The sequence below is a fragment of the Cygnus olor genome, chromosome 24, assembly GCF_009769625.2.
Source record: "Cygnus olor isolate bCygOlo1 chromosome 24, bCygOlo1.pri.v2, whole genome shotgun sequence".
Lineage (NCBI taxonomy): Eukaryota > Metazoa > Chordata > Aves > Anseriformes > Anatidae > Cygnus > Cygnus olor.
In genome coordinates, this window is record NC_049192.1 from 4210409 (window position 1) to 4231552 (window position 21144).

A 21144-nucleotide genomic window follows, 5' to 3' on the forward strand; every position below is an offset into this window, starting at 1 on the left:
CTGCTTGTTGGGGCAGAGCTCCAGCGCGAGGTCTCCCTTCCCCGGCTGCCGCCCCTGCCTGCAAAGCCAGGCAGCCACGCTCCGGGCACCCGCTCGTGAGCCACCTTGGGAACCCCTGGGGACAGCGGGAAGGGGACCCAGGAGGCTGGGGGTGGTGGTGGGGGCTTGGGAGCCCGGCTGCGGGATGCCGGAGGATTTAGGGGGACACCTCCAACCCGTGAAGCTCTGTGCAGGGTTTGTGCTCTCCCATGCCCTGCAGGGCCCCACAAAACAAAGCAACAAGAGGGGAAGCAGCAGAAGGGCCTGTTTGGGGATGTGCTCGGTACAAGGAGTCCCCATTGACTTCCCCAGCATCACCGTCAGCCCCAGGACAACACGAGGCAGGACGGTGTCCAGCAGCACGGCCACGTCACTGCACCGTCCAGGCACAGTGACCAGGGGTCCCTGCCGCAGCAGCTCTCCAGCCCCTTCTCAGCGTTGGGGCTCAGGGGGAGCCGTGTCCCCTTCCACGTCCATCTGTCCCAGAGCTCACCGCTGCGCTGCTTCCTTCGGGCTCAGCCTCTCCCATCCCATCCCCTGTCCCGCAGGAGAGGCCTGGGGGTCTCTGCCAGTCCGCCACAGTCCTGGCCATGTTGGCTGAAGGACAGGCAGCCCCCAGGTGGGGATGTCACCTCCGTCATGTCCAGAGCCCCGGGCAGTGGCCCTGGCTGTGTCCTTTGCCCTGTTGGTCCAAGTGGATGCGGCTCGAGCCTTGCGGCCCAGCTCCTCTGGTGCCTCGCTGTCCTGCTCCAGGAGGGAGAGGCCGGCGCCTGCGCTGTCCTCCCCAGGGCCACCAAGGGTGGTGGCCTCAGTTGCCGGCCGGGATCCCATTCTCCCCGCCGCCCGCCGAGCCGAGCACCGTCTCCATCCTGCTCCTGGGATGCTGCGGGGCCGCAGGCTGGCCCGGTGGGGCTGCATCGTACTGCACCACTGCGGAGAGAAGGCGCTCGTCACCCGCCCAGCCCGCGCTGGGGGGCAGGATTGGGCCCCCAGGGGAGCTGGGGAGCGGAGTCAGCTGCGGTCCCCACCTTCATCCCACGTGCAAGGTGGTAAAGAGCCCGTCCCGTATCTTTTGGGCCAGGCCACTCTGGTTGGAGGGAATTTGTTAGGGTGTCCCTCTCTGGGGGTGAAATTCAGGGAGGGGGGGAAGCCTGAGCTGCTCCAGGAGGAGGTAGAGCCCAGCCGGGTCTGGGGGCCAGCGCACCCCATGCACCCCCTGAATACGCATGAAATCCCCATACCCATCCACGGGAGCCCCCTGGCCCTGGGGCCACAAGTGCCGTGAGTGCCATGATTCCCAAGGGAGCACCCAGGGACTGGATGTGGACCCTGGGACAGGATCCGTCAGGTCCCCGCGCCCCAAGCGCAGCAGGGCCGGTACCTGCTCTGCAGCTGTGCCGTGCCCGCACGATCTGGATCGCCTGCTGGTTCTTGAAGCGGACGAGGCCCATGGTGATTTCGGCGTTCCAGCCGGGGTCCTCCTGGGCGCAGCGGAAATCAATCTCGTGGCTGTCGTCCATCACCACGGTGAAGTAGATGTGCCGCTCCTTCCACTCCACGCACTCCACCGCCTTCATGCGCGCGAAGCTCAGCTCCTTGCGGCGCGAGCCCTTGGGCTCGAAGAGCTGCAGCCCCTTCTCGGTCAGCAGGCACCGCTTCTTCTTCCAGAGCTGCAGCAGCCCCCCGCTGCGCTTCTCCAGCACCCCCTCCCGCAGCACCTTCTCGGGGGTCATGGCAGCACCTCGGTGCCGCAGGATCCTCAGCTCCTCCGGCCGAGCATCCCCCGATGGGGATTTCCAGCCCCCCAAGGCGGGCGCCAGGACCCCCACGGCTCGGTGCAGGGCTCACCGCCCCCGGGAACAGCTCCCCGCCGGCTCTCACAGCGGGGCAGCACCGGGATGCCCCATGCCGGCCGTCCCTATCGCCGGGGCTCTGCCTCCTGCCCCATGCAGCGTGTGGGATCCCCGGCTCCGCGCTCCCCAGGATCTGTCGCTGCACGCCCGGCCGCTCTCCCACTTGCATTCCTTCCCCGCCTCGCCTGGCCCCTCCTGCCGCGCAGGCACCCTTCACGCCCAGGCGAAGCCCGGCCAGGCCCGGCACGGCCCCGCTGCACCCACCCGGACGGCGCTTTTGGGGTGCCTGCAGGCGGGAGCAGCCCCAAGGCCCTCTGTGAACCCCGCAGGGCTGCGGGGGGGCAGTGGCAGTGGGGACGGGGGGCTGTGGGTGCAGCACGAGGTGACCGCGGGGCTACGGGGGGGCAGTGGTACCCACACGTGGGGCCAGTTGGGGCAGGGGCTTGGGGAGCATTCCTGGACAGGAACGGGCTGTGGGGTGAGGTGGCAGCTAGGGCAGGGGGCTATGGGGCTGGCACAGGGGGCGATGGGGGGTGCGGTGCCACCTGCACATGGGGCTATGGGGTGCGGTGCAGTGCCTGGCCTTGGGGGAGCTGTGGGGACCCCTGTGAGGGAGCCCAGAAGGGGGACACATGCAGAAAATGCCCGATGTCACCACGCCGAGGGGGCTCTACAGGGCTACCCTGCAAGGGGGACAGCCCTCGCCACCCACCAGCCACCAGCCCTGCACCCAAGGGTGCTGCCCCAGCCCTCAGCACCAGGCGCCCCGCACAGAGCTCCTGCCCCTTAAGCCCTCCCAAGGAGAAGGACTCGATGTCCCCAGCCTGTCCTGCAGCGAGGACCAGCACCCCCAGCCTCGTGTGACCTGCAGGGAGCGGGGCTGGGGCAACAAGGCACAGCCTGGTCCCGCCGGAGTCCTCCCTCCCCGGCGGCAAAACACCGGCACCTTTCCAGCCCGTCTTGTTCCCGGCCACCGCGGCTCCGTCTGTTCCCATGCCAGTGCCTGGCGGAGGGGTTGGCCTGGGTGTGCTGCCCCCGGGGACACCTGGGGGCATCGTGCTGGCCGTGGGCTGCTCAGGAGGGTGACGGTCACAGCACCGCGGGTGGCTGGATGAGCCCCTGGAGGTGCTGAGGGTGCAGGTCCCTTCGCCCTGCGAGGGCTGGAAGGGGAAAAATCCCCGCGGAGCCGTGCCGGGGTCACCATCTGGGGCTGGTGCCTGCCGGGGGCAACGCTGGCAGCTGGCATGGCCAGGGGGCAAGTCTGCAGCCCAGGAGAGGCACCTCATTATCCCTCATTAACAGGGCAGGGCCGTGGCTGCCGCAGCCAAGAACTGGTTCGTGCTCCCCGGGGCCAACCTCGCCACGCTGGCACGGCTCCCGCCTGTCCCGGGTTTCGGGACATCGGGCGGCCCCGGCTCCTCCGCGGTCCCCAGCGCCCCCATCGGGGCTGGGCACAGCCAGGGTCACCCCAAGCACCGCTCCTGAGGGGAGCAGAGGTGCCTGGGTCCATACCCCAAGGAGCATCTGGGGCTGTTTTCCCTTGTGCTGGCAAAGCTCAGCTCCAGGGATGCTGCATCCCGGGCATTTGGGGAGAAGTTTAGGGACTGTGGCTCCCAGCTCACACCAGCCACTGCAGGCTCCTTCCTCGGCACCTGGGGAGAGCCGAGGGCTGCCAAACCCCCAGCTCTGCTGCTCACGGCCTCGCCACCACGGCGAGATCATTTTCCCACAGCCATGGAGGCAAAGGAGCTTCAGCCAAGGCTTTCTCCACACCTCTGTCCCTGGGTGTCCAGTCCCAGACTCAGAGAAGGGCCGGGGTCTCGTTCTGCTGCAGCTCCTGTCCCCCCCGAGGGCACTCATCTCTTCGGAGGCACTTTTGGGCACCCCCTCCCCATCCCCAGGGGCTGGCAGCCCCCAGGCCGGCCGCAGGGAGGGACGGATGCTGCTGGGTGCAGCGTGGCTCCGCTGCCTCCGCAGGCAGTTGGACAACGCTTGGGTGCAGATGTCCAGACGTGTCCGTCCGTCTGTCCGGCGCCGTGCCCGTGCACGGGGAGCAGTAACCAGCAGAGGGTAGCAGACGGTCGCAGCCGCCCCGCTGCAGATGGGGCAGGGCACGCCCAGAGAGCCCCCCAGATCCCAGCCGTTCCCCAGGGTCTTGCCCCACCACCTCCTCCACCCCACCCCAGAGCAGCCCCAGGGGCGTCCGTCCTGCCCTGCCCAGGCTGGCACCCCCTGCAAACGTCAAGGATTTCGGTCCCGACCTCACCCTAAGCCACTTCAGGACAACGCAACCACTGATAACAATCCCTCGGGGCAAGGTCCCCATCCCAGGACGCTGCCCAGGCTCTCAGCTGGGGTATTTGGGGCTGGAAGCCGAGCACAGACCCACCCGCGGTGGGCTGCAGCATCCCCGAGGGCTTGGGCGCTGGGGAGCATCCCTGGGAGGGAACGAGAGCGCGCTGCGGGCTGCGAGCGAGCAGCCTGGGGGCAGCTCTGCCAAAAATGCCCAGCGGAGACGAACCCCAACCACCCCCTGGGCTGTGTTAGCACGAGCAGAGCCAGCGGGCTGGGGAGCAGTCAGTCCTCTGCACGGGGCCACATCCGGACGCTGAGCCTGGCTCTGAGCCCCTCGGTACACGAAGATGGAGACAAACAAGGGAAGCCAGTGGGGAGGCCCCGGGGGAGCACGTGAGGTGGAGGAGAAGCCAAAGGACTGCGTTTGTTCAGCGTGGGGATGGCTCGATGAGACCAAACTTCCGTTTTCCACTGCTCGGAGGAGAAAAACAGAGAGAAAAGAGATGCAGAAGTGCACAGCAAAAGGACAAGAGACAACAGACACGTGTGCCACAAGGGGGACTGATGCACACAAGGAACAGAATGCTGTGATGGGAGCTGCACTGGTGGCACCTCCTCCGTCTTCGGAGGGTTCCCGACTTGACCGGACACCAGCAGCTCTGCTCAGCCCGGCCTTTGGAGCTGGCCCTGCAGGGCAGGCGGCTGGGCTGGAGACCTCCACAGGCCCCTCCCACCCTCCGCCTTTCAGAGATCCCAAAAAACCCAAACCCAGCAGTTTTCCCCAGCTTCGACCAGGTCTCCAGAAGCCAACAGCCTCAGTGGAGCCCATCGCACTCGCAGCACGTCAGCACCCCCCCGCTCTCTGACACCTCCTCTACAGCTACGAGGAAACGAGCCCGAAGAAAGGCTTGCTCTGCCTTTATTGACTAAACAGCATCGCTTGGACGCGCGCCCAGCATGGTGCATGCAGCTGCAGCGCCGCAGCACGGCACCCACCCCACGCTCACGGAGAGCGCGGGCGGCTTCCTCCCCCCGTGCCCCCTCTCCAAGGCGGCCAAGTTTCGGTCTCTGCACCGCGGGTGGTGCCCGAGCCCGCTGCTCTCCCTGCTGCTCCCCACCCGTGCACCGGGTGCCTCCTGCCACCGCCTCGGCCAAACCCCGGCCAGGCAGATCCAGCCCAACCCGGCCAGGAGAAGCCTGGGGGACAGGCTGGGTGATGGGATGACGGTGGGGAGGATTTCGGGAAATGCAGAAAGGGCTTGCTGCCCACCTCAGCTTCCCAAACGTCACATGAAAATCAAGGGTGTGATGAATGGGAGAAAGTGCTTAACTTGATAAAGGTGCCCAAGTCCTACCCAAGGGATTTCTGCCTCTCTCGTGCTTCTCAAAACACCACCCATCCCATTTGCCCAACCATGTTTACAACCATTGTGCTTCAAAAAGCAACAAAACTCCCTGTGGAGCTCACGAGAGATAAACTCTAAGCTGCGGCGAGGCTGATCCAGTGGGTATCTCACACAGGTCAAAGGAGAGAAGCACAGAGAGAAGCTGAAGTGTTTAGTTGAAAACAAATTAAGCCTGGGAAGCTGCCAAACTGGTGGATCACGATCCAGGGTGCTGCAAAGAAAAGAAAACCTCAGGAGTAGGTGAAAAGTTCTTAATTATTCAGCACTGCTGGGCACGCCTGTTTGGAGGAGCGCCACGTAACAGCCGGCACAGGGGCATCGATTCGGTGCGCACGCGTGGCGGCACCACCACGCACCCAAGTTCTGCTGTGGGCCTGCTGGAAGCAGGCAGCACTTTGGAAATGGCCACGCAGGGAGGGAGCAGAGGGAGAGCCCGGCCAGCAGAGCCCAGCCGGGCCACGTCGAGTTCCAGCGAGCTGCTCCCCAGCTCCTGCTTTAACTGCAAGCCCTGATCACCAACATTTCCCGTCCTCCCGCTCCATCCTGGTCAATCGGGGGGGGAATAACCTCTCAGGCAAGGCCAGGCTTGGGTCAGCTTTGATGTTTATTCCTTGCTCGGTGACACAGCGCAGCGTGGCACATCCTGGCGGGACGGGCGACGGAGCGGAACGTTTTGGGCGCGGGGGCCTCGCTGCGGGTGGGTGCGAGCTGTCTCCCCAGCTGCGGCCGTGCCGGCGGGACCCGGGGTGGCGGTGGGGGTCCCACAGCTTCAGGGGGCGCTGGGCCAGGGCAGGGGGAAGGCACTGGTGCTGCGAAGCAGCGGGCAGGGATGGATGAGGGTGAGGGTGCTCACTGCGGTGCGGGGAGGGCCGGGAAGCCCAGGCTGGTCTGGAGGGGCTCAGGGCGAGCAGGGCCCGGCTCCTGGTGCCTCACTGCGAGTGGATGAGCGCGCCGGCCCCCTGCCCGAAGCCAAAGCCTTTGGGCCCGAAGTTCTTGGCATAGCAACCTGCAGAGAGAGGGAAGAAAGAACAAGGTAAGGGCAGCAGCAAGAGGGGAACACGGGCACACGAGCAGGTCCTTCTCCCGAAGCAGGCACTGCTGAAACAGATCAGGGTTTGCCCTATCTGCTGGGCAAACAGAGAGGCCCCCCGGCCCCGCAGCCAGCCCCCAAATCAGCTGTGGGGGTCACCACCTCCCCAGCCCTCGCTCCCATCCCAGTTCCCAGCACAGGGGCTTGACCCCATGCCTCCACCGCCAGCATCCAGGACAAGCTGCCCCCGACCTGAGGGGACCTGAGGCCCAGGACCCCTCTCATGGTGGCTGCGAGGGGCAGGGCAGGCGGCACGCACCTTTGCAGTAGATCTCCCCGTCTTTGTCTGCCAAGGTGGTGGACTCCAGGCTCTTGCCACACTTGGCGCAACGGAAGCAGGACTTGTGCCAGGACTGCGGGACAGGAACAGAGCACGGTCAGATGGTAGCCAGGGACAGGGCAGCAATGCTTTGGCTACCAAGTGGGTCCCTTTGGAGGCCCTGGTTCTGACCCAAAGCCATGAGCAAAGAGGTCTGGAGAGGATGAAAGCCCTTCTGTGGAAGAGCTGTCCTCCCTGCCTTCACGCACAGCGAAACCCCCCAGCCCCAGGAGGAGAATGCAGAGAGGAAACATCTGACGTGGTCACTGCGCCCACGCTGAGCCCATTAGAGAGCCTTCACCCCACCTGCAGCAGTCACTTAAGGCAGTAGGTAAGGAGCAATCACCCCCTCTTTGGGGGCCACGCTCTCTAAAACACAAGGATAAATGCCCCAGCTTAGTGACCTGGGATCCACCACTGCTGCTGCACCTTAGCCTGGGGGTGGTACCGGGGAGGACACCTGCCCCTGCACAACTTCAGCTCCAAGGAAGGCAGCAAACAGATATCAACAACGCAGAAATCAGCCAGCGTTTAAAAATAAAACTCCCCCACGGCCCTGCCAGTCCTCCAGGGATAAATGAGCTCACAGCCTCTGAGCAGCCCACAGAGTAGCCAGAGCCGCTCACGGAGGAATTTAAATAAACAGTTTGGAAAACATGAAACCTTTTTTGGAAGAAAATGTGAAATTAGGGCCGGGGGAGGAGGTAGCAGATGGAGTCATCCAGCAAACATTAGCACATGAAATACATGCCCTGGAATCCTCTGAGGTCTGCTCGAGCACAATCGCTTTGCCAGATTTGGGTCCCTGTAAACATCGACAACAGCAGGAGGCCTAAAGCCCGGGTCATCATTTTAAGGATAACTTTGCTTTCCAACCCTGGGCTGACCCACAACATATCCATCACAACCCCTGCACCGCCAGCCGTGGTACAACGATGCCGCGAGGCTGGGGACACGGAGGATGCCAGTGAAGCGGTGATCTGGGTATGGTGAGCACCAGGGCTGCTGGGGGGTGTCCTGCATCGACCCGAGCTGACCCGGTGGGCTCCACACCTCCACCCACCTCCCCCTGCCCCGGGAGCAGCAATGACCTCGGGAATTCATTCCCTGCCCCATATTTGGGCTGCAGCATCCCAGCCAGCAGCAGAGGGTGGAGAAGACCTGCTGGACGATGCGTTTGACCAGTCAGCGGTGGCAGTGGCCACGGTCACACCACTGCTCATCCTCCAAACCCATCCAGCAGCAGGGACGTCCACCGCGACCTCCGCTGAGCAGCACTGACTACGTTTTATAAAGCGTATTTCTCTCCCACCCACAGGCCTGGAGGAGTGAGGCAGCCTGGAGAACCTGGTTCCCAGAGGTGCCACACGCCCTCCTTTAGGCTTCCAGCGGGACCTGTGCGGGTTTCCCTGCCACACAGCCACCTGGGCTACGTGCGTGCCCATTCTGCTCCACCCCGCTTCTTACCTTTCCAGCTCCGATCACCTTCTCGGCCGCGTACACCGCCTGGCCGCAGCGAGGGCACCCGTCAGACCCGCCGACTTTCTGGGCCATTCTGGAGGCGTTGGGGTTGGTGGGTCGGTGGGACTGGCCCCTGCAGAGGGGAGGGAGCGCGTTATCAGGGCTGCAGGAGCAGGGAGGAGGAGGGAAGGGCTGTGGGAAGGCAAACCCCAACCCAGTTTTGGGGGGCCTGGCAGGGTGGTGTTGAGCCCCGTGGAAACTTCAGCCCCACGGCTGGGTGCTAGGAGGGGATGGGCAGCACGCTCGGGCTGTGGGGACGTGTCCCGTCAAGCCCTCATCCCACTGAGAAGATGGGAGCAGATGTGGGCCTCCCGCCAGCTACGTGGCATGCCCAGGACTCCGGAAGCTCCCTGAAACTGGCGGGCAGCTCTCCCTGCCCTGCTGGTCCTCCGGGACGTTATTTCTTTGGCCAGGAGGGATGACCCATCCAGAAACACACCCGAGTCCACTTCCCCCACAGGGAGACCATGGGACAGGGCAGGGGCCGATTCCTCAGCACCTCGATGCTACCAGGAGCTGGGTTATACCGGGCTTCTCCCTCCTCCCTGGGCGCAGGGCCCAGCTGGGGACTCAGAGCTTGGGGCTCTCAGCTTGCCCCAGGTTGATTTCACCCCAGGGTGAAGGAGGAAGGCTGCAGGGGGCAGGTGTCCCTGGGGAGCAAGGTGCCCCCAGCACTCTCCAGTTTAGGGTCTGCTGGTCATTCAGCGGGGTTTGCTGGGCTCCGTAGCCAAGCACCACGGCTGGACAGATGTGAGGGGAAAAAGACGTGTGCCCACAACAGCCCCGGTTTCAAAACAAGGCTTCAACTCACTCTTCGTATTTGATTCCCAGAGACTCGCCCTTGTCAGTGCTCAGGGTCCCTGCTCCCATCCCGTATCCATAGCCCTTGGGGCCGTACTTCTTGCCATAGCAGGACTTGCAGTAGATCTCCTCTCCATGCACGGCAACAGTGGTGCTGTCCAAGTTCTTCTTGCAGACCACTAGAAGAGAGGGGAGGGCCCAGCCATTAGCCGTGCACCCAGATCTCCCTAATTAGCTGGAGAAAACAAGTCCTCACAAAGCATAGCACGGCTCGGCTTTCAAGGAGCAGGAAACCCTAGACAAGATCATTGTTCAAAGGGAGCGCATGCAAAACAGCTGGAGATAAGGATCACAACAAGAACATTGTCTGGCTTTAAAAGGAAGCAACCATCAAAGCTACAAGGCTGATAATAAATAAGGCAATAGCTCTGTTAACCCCGATGGTGCCGGCATCCCAGGGGGAAGCGGTGGAGGAAACGGGAGCCACCATCAGCCAGGACGGGGCAGATTTCCCCACAGACCCCAGGCAGGTTCCCAAGCCCGGGGGTCTCAGTGCTGCAGCTCCGCCACGCTCCTCGTCCGCTGCAAGGACACAGCGACAGGCACCTGGCTGAAAGCTTTTCAGGCAAATAGATTTTCCCTCGTGTTTAAAAGCAGGCCTGCAGCCGTTCCGCTGCTGCACTCCAAGTCTTTTTGGCGCTCCACGCTACGGTGTGCGGTTGCCTCCCCGTACCCTGAGACCACGAGGGGAGGGAGGTGTTCGTGCCAACACGAGTCACCCGGTCTGTGACATGACCAGGGTGTGCAGGGGCACGCTCAGCACACCTGAGGCATTCAAGCTTTGGGCATCAGTGTGGGATTAAGACGGGACACAAGGGGACAGCAGGGATGCTTGGGGACCCGGCTGAGCCCATCCAGAGCCTGAGCCCGGTGCTGGGCTCAGACCACACAGGCTCCTCACCCGACTTTTAGGTTTTCCTGACTCCTGTCCCAGCTCTGATCTCAGCCTCCACGTTGGCTTCCAAGCCCTTCCTGGCACTCACCGCCCGGCAAGCTGCAACGGAAGGAGAGCAGCAACCAAACAGGCTCGCAGCGATCTCCGGTGTTTACCTGCCCCATACGGAGCAAGACGCCCAAGGCAGAGTCCACAGCACTGGCAGCCAGCCCCAAAACAGATCCTGTTACAGCCTTCTCCATCCTGCTTACATGCCTTAAATGTCAACGCTCCCAGCAGCCCGTTTCCCTCCCCACCAGCAGGAAAGTTTCTTGGCCTTTACCAATATCGCAGGAATGCAAACAGAGCACGGCGCTCCGCTAGTGCACTAAATACAGGGCGAGAGGCAGCGGCCCCGTTACTAAATATGGTGCTTCTCCTCCGTGGCCACCGGCAGCCCCGCACGCTGCTGATGGGAAAAGGAGGTGGAAAGGGAGCAGGAGGTGGACAGGGAGACGTGTCTTGCCATCTAAGGAGGGTCTGGCAGGGTCTCCTGCTGGCTGCGGGCTCGCCCAGCAGTGCAGGCAGCGCGCATCCCCGTGGCTCCGGTGAACGGGTCCTGTGGCTGCCGAACGGTGGTGGGCATGTGGGGTGTCACCGCGGTACCCCGGAGCTCATCGGGGGCAACTCTGTGCTCGCACAGACCCTGCAGGACTGGAATCTGGGGACTGACACCGGCAGGTTTAAAGGCTTTGTGCTAGGGGTGGTAGCGAACCACGGCATCTGGCTTTCTCTTTCGCTGCCCCGCGTCTGAACCAGCCACACTTTGCCAGGCAACACAAAAATTCCTCCCCATCTGCTTCCTAGAAATCAGCCCCAGCTCCCCATTTTCTGCATTGCAGAGATTCCAGAGCACTGCACTCATCGCCTTAAGGACCCTTTGTTTTTCTAGGAGCAGCTGAGCTGCCCCACAAAGCAGCCGTACACGAGCTGAGGCCGGCGGCCCCTTACGTTACACTTCTGCCTCGCTGTGTTGACTCGGTTGGACCCACGCCATGCAGTCAATCAGCACTCACTCCCGGAGCCGATCTCCTGTTTTAATGCACTGTGGTAGGTTTGGCTCCCTTCTGATTATTTTCTTGGCAAATCAGGCCCGAGTATTTGTTTTTCTGCCCTAAAGATAACAGCTTCAAATTCCCCGGTGGGGCCCAAGCGCAGCACTGGGGAAGAGGCTGGGAAGGCCGGCGGAGCGGGGAGCAGCTCGGCATCGCCCGCGGCCCGCGGCCCAGGGCTGGAGCAGGCAAGGCAGAGCTGCTGGGGTACGGGCAGAGCACAGGGACAGCAGCCCGGGCTGCAGTCGCCTCCAGACCTCTCCCTGGTGGCTTGTTTCCGTGTGTTCCCTTCTCGGAGCAATGCCTCGTGCCTGATGTCTTGGCTCCTGGTGCCAGCCCCGTGCTCTGGGTGCTGGCGTGGTGCAAGCATCCCCCAGCACTGCCCCTCCGTGCAGAAAGGGCCATGGGGAAGGACGGACGCAGAGCAGGGAGACCTCAGTCCTCAGACTGGAGGGCGCTCCGAGGTCCCCCACCAGCATTGTTTCAGATGGTAAAAGCCAGAGGCGGGGGCAAACAAGGGAAACGTTCCCCACCCTCCTTATCTGGGGCTGCGGAAGAAAGGACTTCCTGCTGCAGGGAGCCAGCACAACCTGCCACCGCTCCTGCCCATCCAGGGAGAGCCGCTCAGCAAACTCCCCTTCTCGTCCCCTCGAGCCAAAGCGAGCTTTTCAGCCCGGACACTGCCAGGCAGGAGGGCTCCCGCTCACGCTGGCCGCCCCCCGCGCTGCGCAGGGAGCTGCTGTCCCACGCCTGCATCCATCCGTCCGCAGGCCAAGCAGACCCACGCCAGGTGGACACAGGAGCACAGCGCAGCTCAGTCCCCCGAGGACACTGCTATTTCCCCGCTGGAACTGGCCTACGGACAGCAGTTCTAGCCGCGTGCCTGTTCACACACCTTCCCCTCGCTCTGCTCGCTGCCCATACGGGAAAGATCCCGTCTGTGCTCCCTGCTGCAATGGGAGGCACCCGGGAACAGGGCTGAGACGACGTGAAACCTCAGCGGGGCCCTGCTGAACGGGCAGCTCTGAGGTGCACCCCCGCTGCTGCTGCTCTGCGATGGGTGCAACGTGTTGACGGGCCACCAGCAGCCACACACAGTGCGCACACCCCTGTTAACGCATGAGAAGCAGTTGTTCTGTTCAGGGACAGCCTTCAGGGCAGGGGAAACCTGGTAACACGCAGGCTGAGGACAGTGGCAGTCTTGTTGTTCAAAGGACGTTGGGCTGGGACCTGCAGCGTGGCTGTCCTGGCTTTAAGGAGCCGCTCTCAGCAATGTGACGCTACTTACCAGTCCCTGCACTGCTGCCCTGCTATCTCCAAAGGGAGACGTGAGTGTCCAGGACCTGCAGGACCTGCACGAGAGTGCTGGCAGGTTCCTGCAGAGCACACCAAGGGAGGGACCCCTGCAGTCAGTCCCCAGCCAGATCCTGTTCCTCTGCCCTTCCCTGGAGGCGTCACTTGGGTCCCAACGTCCGGCAGGGACACCCTCTGCAACAGCAGCTCGGCAGGCAGGCTGGTGGTGACGCCTCAGCACTTCCCAGCAGGCTTTCCACCAGCAGAAGGACCACATCTTCTTCCCACTGGGACACCGGACACAGGGGCAGGTCCCACATCACCTCCCAGTGCCCAACCACCTTTTTAATGCAGCAAAGCCGCACAGAGGATCACAGTTAGCATCATCCCAGAGCAGCGCACGGGATGTGCCCCCTTCTGCCACCGCTGCTTGCAGAGGCCCTGTCTCGTGCTCCAACCCTAAACGTCTGGAGGCGCCCCGAGGACTCAGCCTCGCCTTTCCCTGGGGCAGGGACCGAGCGTGTCTGTGTGTGGACGCCGGCTAAGGCCAGCCCTGACAGCTCGGCTGGCCCCTGGTGTTCCTGGCTGCTCCTCCAGCAGAACTGACTTTCCAGTGTGGAGGAGAGCAGACGCCTGCCACAGCTCCCACAGCCCAGCTGCTCGTGGAGGAAGCCTAAGGAGCGCTTACACGGCTCGTGAACAGGACGGGAGCGGGGGCTGAGCGGGGCAGGAGGGCCGAGGGAAGGGCTGGTACTCACTGCACAGGAAGCAGGACTTGTGGAAGCTGCTGCCTTCGCACTGCACCTCCTCGGCGAAGTACACCGCCTTCTGGCACACGCCACACTTCTTCCCTCCACCCCAGTTCGGCATTCTGCGGAGAAAGCAGGGGCAGAAAACGTTTGCTGGTTGCATCGGTTCGCAGAGCTGCTAATTAGCGGAATTAGCAGAACCCAGGACGCCCAGGGGACCCACCGCTACGGCACCCAGCAGTACAGGGGCACCCAGGGACGACGGGTGCTGCCAGCCAGCAGGAACGGCCCCGTCCTGGAAGCTGCGGGAGCTCACGGCTCCTTTCGTGCAAGGGCAGGGGAGGAAGAGGGTGATGGTGGAGGCTCACAGGGGCACGCGGTGACGCCACCAGACGCTGGGGGTTCTGGCACCATGTCCCCCACAGCCTCCATACCCTGTGCATGCCTGGCCGGCCGCTCACACCTCCTCCCTGTACGGGGACCTCAATCTGCTCCAGGACTGCAGGAACAGAGCGAAGGCTGGGAAATGGGCAGCCCCAGGGGCACAGGACAAACACCTGAGCACGGCCATGCAGCTCCTGGGCAGGATATAAACGCTTCTGCTTCTCCCTCCTCTTTCCTGAAACGTCTCTGGTGATGCGTGATCAAAAGGCCCCTTTATCTGCAGATTTGCAAATAAAATCTGCAGATAACCCCAAAATATGAGGAGAGGTTAACACAGGTGGCTGGTCTCCAACTCAGCCTTGACGTTTTTGAAGACCAGGCCAACAGAAACCTCAGGACACTCAAAATCAACAAAGTCCTGCTAGGAGGTGCCGAGGGAGGCCGGCTGGTTGAGTTTGGCCGAGAGGAGGCTGGGGAGGACCTAATGGCAACCTCAGGTAATTACAAAGACAATAGAACCAAACGATTTTTGGTGGTGCCCCGTGGTACAGGAAGGGTCCATGGGCACAAGCTGCAGCTTGGGAGGTCTCTTGGGAGGTCTCCAGGGTCCTCTCCCCATCAACACCTCTGTAATCCTCCACGTGGGAACGGGCAGCAGGAGCCACCTTCCCCTTCCCCAGCTCCTGAAAAGGGGGGGGCGAGGTCCCCAAAACAAACAGCATTTGCACTGCACGCCCCCCGAGCCGGGTGCCACCCCCCCACGGGCAGCACCAGAGGCAGGGTGCCGGGTCAGGAGCTGTTTGGGTGAGACCCGGAGGCAGGAAGCCTGTTGTGAGCTGGGTTTCCTACCAGCGCGCGGCGGTGCCAAATCCCTCCCTTTCGGACAGATCATCCCAGTCCCGGCCTTTGCATTGCCTTAAAAGGGCACGAACCGTTTCTCTGGAAAGCGCCTTATTTCGTGATTTCCTCCTGTCCTGGCAGGAGGGCGCGACCAGGTTCGGGAGCTTCCCCGGGGGGCAGAAGCAGCCCGGGCAGCCCCCCCCAGCCCGGGGCAGCGGAGCTGCCACCAGCCCCTCCTGCCCCACGCCAGACCCCTCGGGAACAGCACGCCGCTGGCTGTGGCACGTGGTTGTGGCTCTCCTGCCCCTTCCCAAGCAGGACGGCCACCAGGTCCCACCGCTGGGGCCTTCGGAGCCCCTTTTTTTGTTTTTTTTTCCCCTTCCAGCAGCGGCAAAGGAAGAAGCTTTGTCTACCCAAAGCGAGACCTCTGCAGCGGGGACGCCCTTCTCTGAGCTGCGGGGCACAGAGGCTGCTCCCAGGTCCAGCCCTGATGTCTGCCCCCGGAGCAGATCAGGCCCTCGTGCTGCTTATTTTCCGCATCCGCCACGGGAAGATTAGAGGTGACGCTTTGTGTAAGCAACTCGACTGCGATGGGGGCAGGGGAACCCCACCGGAAAGCACCCAGCAGCACAGAGGCAGCCCCGGAAAAGCTCCACAAACGGTCCCCAGACAGGACGGATCTGTAGAGAACCGGCCTGCCCTGGGGACACACGGGCTTGTGACGGTCACAGCAGGGCGCAGAGAGAGCTCGACAGAAGCTCTAAGTCACAGGGAATTCCCTCTCGGTCCACAACACGCAGGGCACATGCCGACAGCCAGGCAGGCTGCAAGAGAGACAGAAAAGCAGCTTATGCTAGGGTTCGGTTGGCAGGAAAAATAGAAATATAGGGATGCTTCCCAAACCCTGCGAAGCACCCAGCTCACGGAGCCTGCACCAGCTGCCTCGGATGTACAAGCAAAATCCTCACGCCGGCCATCCGGGCAGACCCGTCACCCCAGCTCCCCCCTTAACGGCTGCTTGAAGGGATCCTGGAGGCTTTGCAATCATTTCCACATTCCTCAGCGTGCTCTGAGCCACGAGGCTGATCGCCACACTTGTAACACTCAGTGACCGCAGTCGCACTTCTCCAAATCACCATCGGGCCCACTCCGAATGAGGAACACAAGGGGACCGTCCTGCAGCCAAAGACCTCGCTGGGCACGGGCACGAGTGAGACCCAGGGCAGCCAAACCCACGATTATTTCCCTCCCTCCTGCAGCTCCGCGTCCCCCAGCACCGGGGGAACCCCAGCCGGAGCCCTACAGACAGCATCCTCTGCGCCAGCCGTGGCTCAGCGCTGCAGCCGGAACGTCGTCTGCTCTGAGCGAGGCAAGGGGCCCTAAAAACTAAGAGACCGCCGCGCTATCAACAGCTGTATGGCTTGGAAGCAAGGAACCACGAGTCTGACGTGTTTTGGAGATTAACTGTAATTCCAGTGCCTGGTGTCCGGCCCTAGAGCAGCACGGTTCACCCGCTCAGTGCAAGTTACAGCCTCACCCACCTTCCAGACGAGCCTGTGGCACACCAAGGCAGGAGGCAGCCTAGGCTACACTAAAGAACCAGGCACAAACCACTTCAGAACCAGCACGTCCCCGTGCTTTGGGATGCTGCTAAACCTGGGCTTTAAGGGAGAGCAGGATTCAGGTGACGCCAGCAGCTGGAGGAACAGCAGACTGACACCCCCTGCTTCCAGGGCCTGGAGAGACCGCTGTGCTCACGCCACGTGCCCCAGAGCTGGCACCCACAGTTTTACCCGCCTGGGTTTTAACTGTTGGAGCGAACACAGCACCCGCCGCAGCGTGCAGGCAGCGTCACGGCTACGGGGCGCCCACAGCAGCGCAGGTTCTCGCCTTGCACCCTCCAGTGAAACTTACCTGCAGCCACCGGGACGTCAGCGCAATCGTTCGTGCTCCTGCAACAGCTGGAAAACCTTCCCCAGGTACGTGCCCAGCTGTTCTACTGAAAATACCCTGCAGTGATTCGTCACGGAGTACTCACTTTGTGCTTGGAGGAGATCACTAAGGACCAGGAGACCCAAGCTGGCCTATGTAAAAGGTTATTTTTTTCGCAAGGAGCATTAATAAGAGGGGATGGCAGGAAAGCACCAGTGCTGCACAAAATTCGCTCTGGATGATACTCACAGCAGTTCGTGCAGGGTTATTGCATGGCCTGCCAAAGGGACAGGACAAAGGGAGGAAAGCACAGCTGGAGCCCCAAGCCCTGGGGTGCGATTACTGCTTTCCAGTTAGAGAGCAGCTGGCATGGCTGTGACACGAGCGTTTATCTGAAGCGGGAGGCACCTGGACAGAGCACGGGCAGTGCAGAAAGGAGTCAGCTCACGGCGATGCACGCAGCTCCAGGAGGGAAATCACCAGGACAGAGCATCAGGGAACTGCACTGGGGCCCGTGGGGCCTCTGTCCCTAACAAACGGCATCGTGCATGGAGCAGCTTTCACGTCACCCGGGCACAAGTGGAAACGGCCCTACAAGATGCAGCTGGAAATGTCCCCCGTACCCCCATGTCATCAGCAGTGACACGAGGAGACTTGGGCTGCCAACGGTGTAAGTGAGGATAAATGAGTATCATTCACCACACAGTGGTGTTGAACTGGTGAGCAAGAGGAAAAGGGGGTCCTGAGGACTGCGAGCATTGGGATGCAGCAAAACACTGAGCATCAGCACAGAAACCAGTGAACCGACCCCGCGGCAGCAGCTGTATAGGGTCAGACATCTCTGGGGGCTTTGCCTGGATGGGAAGGGTCGGGGGGTCCGAGGTAGAAAGCGACCCTCACACAAGGTGGGTGTACTCAACTCCACCAGTACCCGGAGCAGGATGCTCGGCACTGCTTCTGCTGCTGTCACAAGGCAGGTCTGCAGGTTTGCTGTGCAGGGACGGGGCCAGCGCCAGGCCAGCAGGGTGCTGAGCCTGCTGCCATACATGGGTATTTGTGAGCGCTCACCCACCGCGACTGCAACGCGCCTGCGGGGCTGCGTGCTCCTGCCTGCTGCTCACACGGCTCCCAGGCTGTGCCTGCAAACCTGTAAGCTTCCTATCACAACTGGACATTCAACTGATTTGTCAAAGAAAATCCCGATTTCACCTAGAACAAACGCCAAAAGCATTTTCAGATAGGCTAAGAAAAGCTACTGACTTCTGCAGGAATCACAACCCCTAATCTGACCGAGCCCACCTGAGCTTTTGCAAACCTTTCTGCCCCATCGGTCACATCCTCGGCACGCTGTGCTGCCTCCCGGCAGAGGGGAGAGGAGCTCAGGAGCCCGGCAGACGGAGGAGACGGAGGCTGCCCGGACAGCACGCACCAAACCGCCGGCACAGGGAAGGGACCGTGCTGCCTGCGCTGTCCCTCAACGCCCCAGCAGCAGCAAGCGCTGGGCCACGTGTGCTGAGCAGCGCGTCCTGCCCAGGGCCCGGGCTGATCCCAGCAAGAGCGAGCCCCTTTCCAGCCTCGCCACCGAAACCTGCAGGCGCGGAGGCCTCGCCGATCTCCCACCTATCGCCGTGTCAGCACCCGCGCCTCCTCGCTCCCTGCATCCCGGCCCAGCGCCGATTCCTCGAGAGGTGCTCGGGGACTTTGAAGCAGCTGCTGCTGAGCTCCGGCTTCCCCGGCGAGCAGCGCCACTTGGCAGCACCCGCCGCGTCTGCCAGGCGCTAATTAACGCCCTCTCCTACGCGCTGGCCCCGCTGCCAGCTCCGGGGATCTGAAACCGTGCCCGAGAGCATCCAGCCAGCTCCTGAGTGCTGGGGATCCCTTAATACAGGGGTGTGCAGGGGAGGCGGGGATCGGGGGGGCTGCAGGAGGGGACCTGGCCCCCCAGGGCTCCCCATGCTGACAGACGAGGCGGTAGCAGAGCTTTGGGCCACGAGGGATCCCCTCGGCATCACGGCCCGCCTCGGGCGGCTCCCGAGCCCCGGGGCCAGGCGTTGTGCCCGCCGGGGCCGTCCTCCCCCCCCACGCGTGCCCGTGCCCTGCCCGTGCCCTCCCTTCCCCACCCGGCCCGCAGGAGGCTGGGGGGGGGGGGTCCCGCGGCGCCCCCCGCACCTACCTGCAGCGGGGCCGGGCGGGTCGGGTCGGGTCGGGTCGGGTCGGGAGGCGGCGGGCGCGGCGCTGCGCAGCCCGAGGCCGCTCGGGGGCTTTTGTTGGCGGCGGGGGAAGGCGGCGCTTGGCGCTCGGCGCCGGCCCGGCTCGGCCCGGCCCGGCCTGATGTCACGGCGGCCGCCCGCCCCGCGGGGCTGTGCGAGAGGGCACGGCCCGGCCCGGCCCCGCCGCCATGCCTGAGGGGCCCGCCTCAGCGGCCCGCCGGCCCCCCACGCGTCTCCCTGTCGCCGTACGTGTCCCCCTGTCACCTCACGTGTCCCCCTGTCACCCCACACATCCCCCTGTCACCCCATGCAGCACCCTGTCACCATACGTGTCCCCCCGTCACCCCGCACATCTGTCACCTCACGCCTCCCCCTGTCACCCCATATACCCCCCTGTCGCCATACGTGTCCCCATCACCTCTCGTGTCCCCCTGTCACCCCATGCATCCCCCTGTCACCATATGTGTCCCCCGGTCACCCCACACATCTCCATGTCACCTCACATATCCCTCTGTCACCCCATGTATCCCCCTGTCACCCCACAGAGCCCCCTGTCATCCCATGCATCCCCTTTTAACCCCACACAGCCCCACTGTCACCCCACACATCCCCCTGTAATCCCACACAGCCCCGCTGTCACCCCACACAGCCCCCTGTAACTCTATACATCCCCCTGTCACCCCACACAGCCCCACTCTCACCCCACACAGCCCCACTGTCACCCTACGCAGCCCTGCTGTCACCCCACACGTTCCCCTGTCACCCCACACAGCCCACTGTCACCAAACCCTACCGAGTCCCATCACTAACCCATGTCCCTCGGTGCCACGTCCACACATCTCTTAAATACCTCCCGGCACGGGGACTCCCCCACCTCCCTGGCAGCCGGTTCCGATACCTGACCCCCCTCTGCGTGAGGAAATTCTTCCCGACGTCCAAGCTAATCCCGCCCTGGTGCACCTGAGGCCATTGCCTCATGTGACCCGAGAACAGAGACCGGACCCCTCTCTGCAGCCTCCTTTCAGGTGGGGTCTGCCCTCAGCCTCCTCCTCTCCAGCCTGAACACCCCCAGTCCCTCAGCTGCTCCTCACAGCTCTTGTTTCCCAGCCCCTTCACAGCTTCACTGCTCTTCTCCGACTGCGTTCCATATCTGAATATCTTCTAGAAGATTCAACCCATTGGAGCTCACCTGAACTCAGAGGCCAGCAAAAGCCAGGAGCCTCCAGGAGCCTTTAAGAGGGGACACCGTGGAAGAGAGCGGTTTTGCTGGTGCCTGCAGCAAACGCTCCTATTTAATTTATCTAGCATGGGCTGGCCTTTTTCTACTTGAAAAAGAAAGAGACCACCTACACATCTTTGGGGCTCAAGGGTCCCTTTCTGCTCGTTCTCTTCTGAACCACAGTGCCCGAGGCAGGCAGGCAGCCTGTCTGCAGCAGGCTCAGAGCCTGGGCACAGCTTCACGGGACAGAGCCGAGAGGAAGGGAGGAGCGGGAGGGGAGCAGAGGGAGGTGCTTCCTTTGGACCTAGAAAACTTTGGCATTGTATCCTTTGCCCTGAGCTGTGGGTAAGAAATTCCTGGTCCTGAAGCAAGACCTGAAATGCAGGGAGGGGACGAGGATCACGAGGGGAAAATGCTGCTCATGTCCTGTGCGCAGGGCAGAGGCACCTAACTTCTGTCCCAGAGGAACAGGATGCCTCAGAGTAGCCGCGCTGCCACGCTGGGTGACAACGCTTCGTGTGGGAACCCAGGCCCTGACCAAGCAAGGACAAGCCGAGCACAGGTGACCTGGCAGGCATGGCCCATCCAAGGGCTCAGAGCACCACAGGTCACCTCGTCACTCGGGGACATTAGGAACAGGTAGGTGACTGGTGTTAGCTGGGCATTCAGGGCCCACGTGCAGCTCATAGTTAGCAGGGTACGGCCATATCACTGAGTGGGGCACCACCAGATGCCATGATGCACATTGCCAAGAGGACAGAGACGTGAGCACCCTGGTGTCACCCAGAGCAGTTGGTCATGGCAGCCGTGGATCTTCCACAGGGTTCCCTGAGGCCTTGTTGACAGTTACACTCCTACCCCTGAGCTGCTGCAGCCACAGCTCATGGCTGCGTCCTTCCCCTCAGGGTTGGGAAACCTCTGCCAGATGACTCAGAGGAAGTGTCTAATGCACAGCACTTGGTGCTGCAGATGTCAGCCTCCAGCAAACCTGGACAGAGTTGGCCTCTCCAGCTGACTTCCCCTGGCTGTGCATCAGGGTTTGTCAGGTTTCAGAGGCTCACATACCCCTGCTTCTTTTCTCCGGAGATGGAGTGTGTGAATTAAAAGCTGACTCACAGCCTCGGCCCTCTGCATCCTAAAATTTGGG

General features: G+C 62.7%; 2 protein-coding genes across 5 annotated transcripts; both read right to left on the reverse strand.

Annotated features, from left to right (window-relative positions):
• Positions 1-287: 287 nt before the first annotated feature.
• On the reverse strand, positions 288-2175 carry PHLDA3 (pleckstrin homology like domain family A member 3). Its single transcript, XM_040536314.1, has 2 exons — positions 1421-2175; positions 288-969 (listed from the first exon to the last, which is right to left on the reverse strand). The coding sequence occupies exons 1-2, from the start codon at positions 1770-1772 to the stop codon at positions 848-850; spliced, it is 474 nt and encodes a 157-aa protein (XP_040392248.1). The 5' UTR covers positions 1773-2175; the 3' UTR covers positions 288-847.
• Positions 2176-6179: 4004 nt separating this feature from the next.
• CSRP1 (cysteine and glycine rich protein 1) lies at positions 6180-20255 on the reverse strand. 4 transcript variants are annotated; one of them, XM_040536310.1, is made up of 6 exons: positions 19968-20255; positions 13422-13534; positions 9335-9503; positions 8470-8596; positions 6943-7036; positions 6180-6599 (listed from the first exon to the last, which is right to left on the reverse strand). In XM_040536310.1, exons 1-6 carry the CDS (start codon positions 20084-20086, stop codon positions 6523-6525), a joined length of 699 nt encoding a protein of 232 aa, XP_040392244.1. In that variant the 5' UTR covers positions 20087-20255; the 3' UTR covers positions 6180-6522. The 4 variants fall into 4 exon arrangements, with proteins under 4 accessions (XP_040392244.1, XP_040392246.1, XP_040392245.1 ...); XM_040536312.1 differs by lacking the exon at positions 19968-20255 and adding an exon at positions 18742-18899; XM_040536311.1 differs by lacking the exon at positions 19968-20255 and adding an exon at positions 13970-18512.
• Between the last annotated feature and the right edge of the window lie 889 nt (positions 20256-21144).